The 9153-nt window shown below is 41.7% G+C and overlaps 1 protein-coding gene across 1 annotated transcript; it reads left to right on the top strand.

Annotated features, from left to right (window-relative positions):
* The first annotated feature begins 1124 nt into the window (after positions 1–1124).
* On the top strand, positions 1125–8872 carry AICDA (activation induced cytidine deaminase). Its single transcript, XM_008528860.2, has 5 exons — positions 1125–1257; positions 5852–5999; positions 7632–7902; positions 8192–8307; positions 8719–8872. The coding sequence occupies exons 1-5, from the start codon at positions 1250–1252 to the stop codon at positions 8770–8772; spliced, it is 597 nt and encodes a 198-aa protein (XP_008527082.1). The 5' UTR covers positions 1125–1249; the 3' UTR covers positions 8773–8872.
* The last annotated feature ends 281 nt before the right edge of the window (positions 8873–9153 follow it).

Genomic DNA, 9153 nt, shown 5'->3' with positions numbered 1-9153 from the left:
GCCTGAGCAATGGGAAGAATGACATTGCCATTGAGATAAGGAGGACGGCAAGAGAAGCTGGTTATGTGTTGGGTGCTCACTTTTACGCATGTTTGAGATGCCTAAACATCCCCATCAAACATCCAAATGGAGATGCTGAGGCAGAAGGTGGACACACTTGCCTTGAGTTCAAGGGAGAGGTCCAAGCTAGAACCATAGATTTGGGAAACATCAATGCATAGATGGTACTTAAAGCCTTGAGGCAGGAAGAGAGAGCAGGGACCCCAGTTGCTTTGCTCACCATTGTATCCCCAGCACCTGGCACAGTTTCTATCATGCAGTAGGTATCAAGCTTCTATTGAATGAATAAATAGATTGCATATGGACTGAGGTAGGAGAGAGAAGCAAAATCTTTAATAGACCAAGTTGTATGAGATCAGGAACTTAAAGCCTCTTATTTGAAAAGCCCAACCTGTTTTCCAAGTTTGATGCAGTCATTCAGATGCTGCTTCTGCCTGATGAAATAAACATTTTTTTTATTGTTTGGGATGCTGCTGCTTCTGACTTCAAATTAATATATAGCTTTCGTGGAAAAGATGGCTCATGCATAAATAACTGGTGTAATCATCTTGTTTTCTAGCAATTCTTGTAATGCATCAGAAAGAAAAGAAAGTCAGTGGTTTGAGAGGCAAAATTTCTATGTTCTAAGTCCCGCATAACTGAGTTTCCTTGCTCAACCACAAAGCAGGAGCTGTTAGTTCTGGTCTCTATTGAGATTGAGAGATACTGTGTAATTAAAGGAGGGAACAGATGATTTCAGCTCACGGAACACAAGATGCTATTTAAATCAATATTACTATTATTATTATTATTACGCTTTTAAAATTAAAGATATTATTTCTTACCGTGATTACAATTTACAAAGTTTCTACTGCTACTGACTCCTGATCTTTGTTACCTGTGGGGCATGGACTGCATTTTTAGAGAAGCAGCCCTAAAGGAACCTATACATTAAGCAGAGTGTGGCCCTCAGTCATCTGACTCTGCCTGTGACAGCCCCGCCCATCTTTACTGAACCCAAACAGGAGGAAGGCTGGTGGGGTACCTGGTGGTGGTGATGCTGTGGGGGGAGGAGCCCAGAAGGGCAAGCTCAAATTTGAATGTAGGGGCCAGCGCATTGTCAGACAGTCAGTGAAGCAGCAGTGCTTGAGGCAAGCTTTCCTTGGCCTGAGTCTTTCAGGGAGGCAAGAAAGACACCCTGGATTCCACCATGGACAGGTAAAGCACTCTTCCCATGGGCAGTCACCCTGGCTTTTCTCCCAGAGCAAATCTGAGGAATGAGATTGGGGGCTATCCCTTTCTCTCCTGTCACTCTCTGACTCACAAGATCTTCTTGGTCAATATGCACACTTATTTTTCTGGATCTGTCTCATCTGTTCAGATCTTACATGCTGTCTGCTTACGTGTTCAGATCTTACATCCTCTCTTTTCCATTTTCAAAAGAACTTTTATGCACCCTGTATTGACTCTTCCTGACATTGGACTGCACTTAGAACTGGTTCATGGTAATATTATTAATACAGCAAATGCTTTTGAGACTCAAATCAGGAAAAGGGAACAGCAGTACTATACTATACTAAAAACAGTAGTGGTAAGTGCAATCATAATTTTGTAAATATTCAATTACAAAAGCACTTGCAGATGAACTTTCCTAGGGAGACTGTACTGAAAAATTTAGTTGCATAGTAAGGAAATTATTTTTTAATGCCAATATTCAAAATTAATTGCTTGAAAGTCACTATGATTGTGTCTATTATAAGGAGAAAAATTCAGTCAAGCAAGTTATTTAATGTTATAGGTCCAATTGCTAGGCAGTTCATGGCATTTTTACCATTTACTTAGTCTTTCAATTTCTTCATACTTGGCTTAACTTGCTTTTTAAAGGTATATTCTGTAAGATTTTCATAATGTCTTCACATGCAGTTTATAACAATGAAGTTATTATGACAGAACTTATTCTATTCCTACTTTTATGATTATACAAATGCATGAGAATCATACCTAATCCATATACTTTATCTCAATTTAATTCTTTTACAAAGAATTTACACTCTAGAGTTAAGATTTCTAACAGTAGATTAAGTGTTCTTCAGAAAACTTTCTTGAGGGCAAAAATGTCAAATGTCTGCTCAGTTCACAACGAGATTTTGAAAACTAACCTAAGGCATGTCAGAGGTAAAGGGTTCAGGGGAGATATTTGTATATAATGAAATGCAAAGCAAAGGTAAAATCAGTATTTGAAATTCAGAGAAAGACAAAAAAGGAGAAAAGATGAAATTGCAACAGGAGAAAAAGGGAAATATATAATTATCATTAAGAAAAATAATATCTGCAGACCGCATTAGTGACAGCACGCACACAGCAGGAGAGGACTTCGTCACTTTTATTTTTAACCCATTTATCTCTGGTCTGCCTTGCTGGGGATGCAGCAGTGTTCTGCCTCAGGGAGCACAGCTGTCCAGAGCAGCTGTCAACCTGCAGGCCTGAAAAACTGCCTCTGCGAAGCCCTTTGTACCCAGAAGAGAAACCAAGAGAACAGGTACTGGAAACAGGCTCCTAGCTAGAGCTGAAGGAAGCGATGGATCGAGAAAGTTAATTAACAGGTCACAATCATGCAATTCGCTTCACTGTGGTAACCTCTGACAGAAACAGGAAAGGACAACTGCATTTTCATGCAGGGCAGGAGGTCAAGTCCGTCTGAATCTCTTTACCTATGTCACTTCCTTTTCTATCCTCCCAGAACACTTTTTCTTCGGTAACAGGTTCTCACCACACGGCCCGCAGTGCCTGATGCAGTCCCTCCTGTCCCCAACCTTCTTATCCATACAGCTCAGGAGGGTAGGTTAAGTGTAAAAGGAATTGACCGGTAAGAGAAGGTGCTTGGTCTGTTTAAAACTCACTGGGTCCCAAGGAGAAAATTTTTTTCTTTCTCTTCAGTATTTATTAAGCACTTATTAAGTATTCAATTTATATGTGTTAAGGATTATTGTATGCTAATTACGTAACAATAGTAATAGTAATGATGGTGGTGCTACGGTGATTACATAGGAAATTATTGTCATTCAAAATAAAGCCAATTATTATTAGATTCTTGCTAGCATCCATTCTAGATTCCTGCCAAATATACACTTTTAATTCTAAAATACGATTGAATCGTTTTTATATTGCTTGTTATACACATGTGTATACTGGTGATAAGTCTAGTTCTCTGCCTTAGGATTTAAAGTGTATTCCAATAAGCGTCATGGGTGTGAAGCAGGACATTTAAAATGAGACAGCTATAAAAAACTCGTGTCCTTGCTTATCTACTTGCTAAAGTTGACATTTGGGTACCTAACTTTTAAATTCAGGATCACATGTATCGCATGTTAAAATGTCAATTCTCAAAATACGTGCACACGAAGTCTGGTGCATGAATGTTCGTAGAAGCTTTATTCACACTAGCCGCAAAGTGGAAACAAGCCAAACGTCCATCAGCAGGTGAATCGCTAAATGAAACGTACTATATATCCGTGCAATAGAATATTGCTTTGCAGTAGAGAGGAACAAACTCGTGATATATGTAACAGCACAGCTGAAGTTCAAAGCCATTATGCTAAGTGAAAGTCAGATACAAAGGAAGAGATGATGTATGATTCATAGGAAATTCTAGAAAGTGAACAGTAACTTATAGCTGCAGAAAGCAGATGAGCGGTTGCCTGGGGGAGAGAGGATGCATTGACTGAAAAGGCGGATGAGGGAATCTGGGGGGCAGGGTACCCCAAGAACGTTCTATATCCTGATTGTGGTAACAGTTTGGGGTGTTTACATCTGCCAGTATTCATAGAATTGTACATTTTAAATGTACATTTAAATTGTACATTTTAAATATGTAAATTATACCTCAATGTAAAAAAAAAAAAGGTGAAAAAAGTTTCAATTCTCTTGCCAGCAAACCGTATTCAAATCCTTGACTAGGTCTTTACGTTTACAAGTTCTTTGCACTTCTGCCCAGTGCCATTAGGTGGCAGCATTATCTCCGCAAATTGGATAAATACATTTGTGGGAAAGACTCAGGACAAAAACTATTAGTGCTTTCGTATCAACCACACTATAGCTTGTGTGATGTTCACAATGGCAAAAAACTTGGTTGGTAGAGAGTATTTCCACAAATTCAATTTGATTCGGTGCTTATGATAGGGAAGACACTGTGCGGGGAGCCAGGAAACAAAGAGGAAGAGCAACCAGTGCCCGCGTGTGCACAACACAGCGTAATATTTAGATCATGGTGAGAGCCGAGTCAAAAAAAGCAGCAGGATACCAAACTACGTATGAAATCCGTATAATCAAAATCATGTAAATATACACCTATAAAAAGACCGGAATGGAAAACAAGATTTTTAACAGTAATCATCATTGGACACTATGTCTAATTATCACTGGACACTGAGATTCTAAATTTTAAAATTCTTCAATATTTTAAAATTTAAAACTTTCTACTTTTTTATAGTACTTAAGTTGACAACAGTCAAGCATTGCTCTTAGACTTTGAAAACCAAAACATTACTCATAAGGTGACACTTTCTACCTCAAAATGCAGAAAGTCTAGTTGGGGAACAGAGATGTCAGCAATCAGTTGTAACAGAGGACAGCTACCCCTTTGACAGGGATAAGCGGGACCAATGAGAACAATGGGAAACTACAGGAGGGTTTTTGTTGCTGTTATTGCTCGATTTTTGCCTAGAAGTTTGGGGATAGTGGTAGCGAGAAAGGTGTTACCAGAAGAGTTGAAACTGTGGTCAGGCTTTGAAGGATGTGTGGGGTTTGCCCAGTGGAAAAACTTAGCGAACCATTCAGTGAGAGGACGTGTGGGAGCAAGGTGGCTGGGAAGAAAAAGCCGAAGGAAAGGAGTGGCGGGGTGAGTATCTGCTGCAGAGGGACCCGAATTGGTGGGAAAGGAAGGGAAAAAGCACCAGGAAATGAGGCTAGAAATGTAGACTGATGTCCAAATGTAAAAACTGGCCTAAATATCATATTAAGGAGTTTGAAGTTCATCCTGTGGGCAGAAGAGACTCGTTAGGGGTTTTTCAGCATGGAAATGACACGGTCCACCTGGGTTTCTGTGAGATCCCTCTGGTGCAGCACGGAGAATGTTATTTTGGAGGGAATGGAACCAGAGAGCCCAGTGAAGAGGCCAGGACAACAGCTAACGTGAAGGAAGATAAGGGCTTGGACTGAAGCAGGGAACAGAGGAAATAGAGCAGGTGCAAATTCAAGAAATATTTGGAGGCTTAAATCAATAAATTTACATCATTAATTAAATATGAAGAATTAAGAAGGAGAAGAATCAAAATGGTCTGAAGCTTTTAGCCTGGTTACCTGAGATGGGAAAGTAGGAGGACGGGCAGGCCAGTCAGGACAGAAGGCAGTTTAGGAATCCTGTTTTGACCATGTTGAGTTTGAAGTACACATTGGACATGTAGGTAGAGATTGGCGGGGAAACCTGGAAACATAATTATGGGACTGAGGAACAAGTTTGTAATTCCGAGTTACCAGCACGGAGAAGACAGCCATGGGAGGAGACTGTCCTGTGAGCTCGAATGGCTTTGGGGTTTCTCTCTCTCTCCACTGATCTTAAATATAAGCATAAAAAGAGGTTTACAAGAGATTCCAAGCTCAGTAGGTCTCAGGCATCCAGCAAAGGAAACCAGAGCATTCTCTCTGGTTTGGCCCAAGTAATTACAGAATAAAAAAGACAACAGCTGGAGGAAAGCCAGCAGTGACCAGAGAATGATCTGTGCTCCTTCATTTTTCTCCCTCCTCTCATCCACAGCCTCCTGATGAAGCAGAGGAAGTTTCTTTACCACTTCAAAAATGTCCGCTGGGCTAAGGGCCGCCACGAAACCTACCTGTGCTATGTGGTGAAGCGGCGGGACAGTGCCACCTCCTTTTCACTGGACTTTGGTCACCTTCGAAACAAGGTATCACTAACATTTGCTTCCCAGGCAGTGAAAAGCTGAACTGTGGGCGCTTTCGAGTCACCTGCTGATGGTACCACTTTTAACCTGTTTCGCATTTATGTTTCCACTAGATTCCTCAAATCCATTTTTTTTCTTTTTTGCATGTCCATGCAACCATAATAGATATGCACCAAAGGATGTCATTTAATATCCTCCCCAGTCGCGCTGGGCACATTAATGCCATATCTTGCTTCAAGGCCAAGAATAACTGCCCCCAAACTTTCCTCTCCTTTCCCCAGCATCCAAATTGCCTTTGAAATTAAGGGAGAAATCAAAGGGAGGAACCTTTTGACTTGGAGAAACATTATCAGCTCATTCAAGCTAAATTTTAAATGCAAAAAACAGGCTTTTGAATTTTTGAAAATTAAGGAAGAAAAATTCAGGAAAAATTAATAATGATTCAATTCTATTTTCCAAGTGATTTCTATTCCCTGCTGCTCACATAGATCTTAGGCCAGTGAATAAATTCAGCATGGCGTGCCCCAGAAAACTCAGGGAAGCTTCAAATCATTAATTAATGAAATCAATCTCTCAGCGTCCAGAAGATCAGAGAATTACATTTCCAGGAGACTTCTTCACCAAAATCCAGATGGGTTTACAGAAGCTTCTGCCAATGAAATTCCCCCGCTCATAACATGCGGCGACATCTGGTCTTGGAGGCCCAGGGAAGAATCCACGAGTGAATGACGTTGTCTGACTCATTGCTTACTGCTTATTTTACTATTCAGTTTTCTTTGCCTCCATTTGCATTGTACAAATGATCTTGCTGCAATTGTTTTACATACTAATCTCTTTCCTATCTGGCGATATGATACATCCTAACTATAGAAGGCTTTGCTGTCACCAACCCTTTACTTCCCTGTCATTTAATCCTCAGAATGCCAGCCTATTTTCCTGATAAGGAATTAGAAGATCCCAGAGTTGGATAACTTGTCTAAGTCGCATGAGTGGTGATGCCAGGAAATGGAACCTAGGTCTTCAGGTTCCAGGACTAATGACTTTTCTGCAATACTAAGTGGACTTGCTACATCTCCCTATTGTGGTTATTACAGTTATGGGGATCATACAAGGAGCAGACACCTTATTTAACTGCTCTTAGCCCACACCAGCCCCTCTTAGCCTCTTACCATGCCCACTCTGTCCGCCTCACCATACTGCAGTCCTCCCAACCGCAAATTTTCCTCCCTCCACCTAGTGGTCCAGTGTATTTCCACCATGTTACATCAACAGCCGCTGCCAAGCCATTTTACTTCAATTCAAAGGGGCAAAAGGTAACTTCACAAGCACAAATTAAATCTCTACTGAGATAGCGTGATGCTTCTTCAGCCACACAGCAGATTTCATCCTCCCCATTCCACAGAAAATCCATAGCCTTTCTCCTCTCTGAAAGGCCAAGGGTGCAAAGGGTTTGGGCTCACCACTTACCACTGTGCTCTTTCGGGCAGTTGCTTAACCTCTCTGAAACATGAGGAGAAAACCGCAGACACTCCAAAAAAGAGCACTGTGGGAGGGAGATGAATTAATGGCTGTAAAGCTACCAGCACCACAATAAAGATCAGTAAACAGCAGCTGAGCCCTCTGCTCTCTCCCCAGTCCGGGTGCCACGTGGAATTGCTCTTCCTGCGCTACATCTCCGACTGGGACCTGGACCCTGGCCGGTGCTACCGCGTCACCTGGTTCACCTCTTGGAGCCCCTGCTACGACTGCGCCCGACACGTGGCCGACTTTCTAAGAGGGTACCCCAACCTCAGCCTGAGGATCTTCGCCGCGCGCCTCTACTTCTGCGAGGACCGCAAGGCTGAGCCCGAGGGGCTGCGGCGGCTCCACCGCGCTGGGGTCCAAATCGCAATCATGACCTTCAAAGGTGAGCAGGGGACCCTTTTCTGCGCAGGTTCAGTGCAGCAGCTCTCATTCTGGACTGCAATTCAGATGGAAAAGAGTCAGGGAGGAAACTAAGGGGATAGAATGGTACGAGAGTTCTAGCTCACCCCTGGAGCCAAAAATTATCAACCAGAATTGGAGGAAAAGAATTAATGGCTTGGACACGAGGGTTTGGGGGAAACGAGAATTTAAAAGGGCCTGGGGTTTTCTTTCTTTCCTCTTGATCTGGGATCTGACTTAACTTTTACCCCCTCCCCCCTCCTTTTTTAAAGATTATTTTTATTGCTGGAATACTTTTGTGGAAAATCGTGAAAGAACTTTCAAAGCTTGGGAGGGGCTGCATGAAAATTCGGTCCGACTATCCAGACAGCTTCGACGCATCCTTTTGGTAAGAATGCTTCTCATTCCTCCTCTCTCCAAAGTCATCTTTTCCTCGAGTTGCTTACGTTTTCTTTTCTTATATTTCTTACGTTTTCATATATTTTTGTGTGTGTGTGTATTTATCACTCTCTCCTTATTTTTCCTCTGATGAAAGCCTTATTTTCTCTGTCTTTTTTGTTGTCGTTTTTCTTACAGTTGAGTTTACTCTTCTGCTCTTTCACAATTCAGAGCCCTCTGCTATGATTCCTTTCCCTTCCCTTGTCTTTCTTTCGTTTGTCGGCTTTCTGTTCGACTTCCTCAGGATTGTGTTTCCCTCTTGGTAGAATTCTTCCTCTCCTCTTCCCTCTCCTTCCCAACTTACTTTTTTCCAAAATGTTACACAGTCATCCACTCAGTTTATTTCTCTCCTTCTCTACAGCCCCTATATGAGGTGGATGACTTACGAGATGCATTTCGCACTTTGGGACTTTGACACCAACCTCCAAGAATGTCACATACAATGAAGTATCTCTGAAGATAGTGAATGAAAGAACATCCCTTCAAGAACGCTGTTTTTCTTCAACTCTCACTTTCTTAGAGTTTAGAGAAAAAATATTCATATATATGGCTTTATAATATATATATATATATGTATCTCTTGAAAATAGAGGGGGAACACAGGCCCACCAGGATGATGCTGCAACCAACTGGGGCTGTTTTAATGCAACGACGCCCCCTACCGTGAAACGCTAGAACTGCAAGGCTTGGGAGCACTTAAAGTGTCAGATGTTCCATGACTTTTAGGCAGGGAGAAAGCAGAAGGTAAATCCTTAAAAGCATGATGAGAGGGTCAAGTGTTTTTATAATCACTATC

This window comes from Equus przewalskii, chromosome 5, assembly GCF_037783145.1.
Source record: "Equus przewalskii isolate Varuska chromosome 5, EquPr2, whole genome shotgun sequence".
Taxonomy (NCBI): domain Eukaryota; kingdom Metazoa; phylum Chordata; class Mammalia; order Perissodactyla; family Equidae; genus Equus; species Equus przewalskii.
Note: the sequence above shows the minus strand (reverse complement) of the source record. Positions and strands in the feature narration are given on the sequence as shown.

What these genes read in the sequence shown, in the direction of transcription:
- AICDA (XM_008528860.2), top strand. An exon ending in TTGGTCACCTTCGAAACAAG is followed by an intron (nt 6,000 to 7,631) that starts GTATCACTAACA and finishes CTCTCTCCCCAG; the next exon opens with TCCGGGTGCCACGTGGAATT. An exon ending in CGCAATCATGACCTTCAAAG is followed by an intron (nt 7,903 to 8,191) that starts GTGAGCAGGGGA and finishes CCTTTTTTAAAG; the next exon opens with ATTATTTTTATTGCTGGAAT.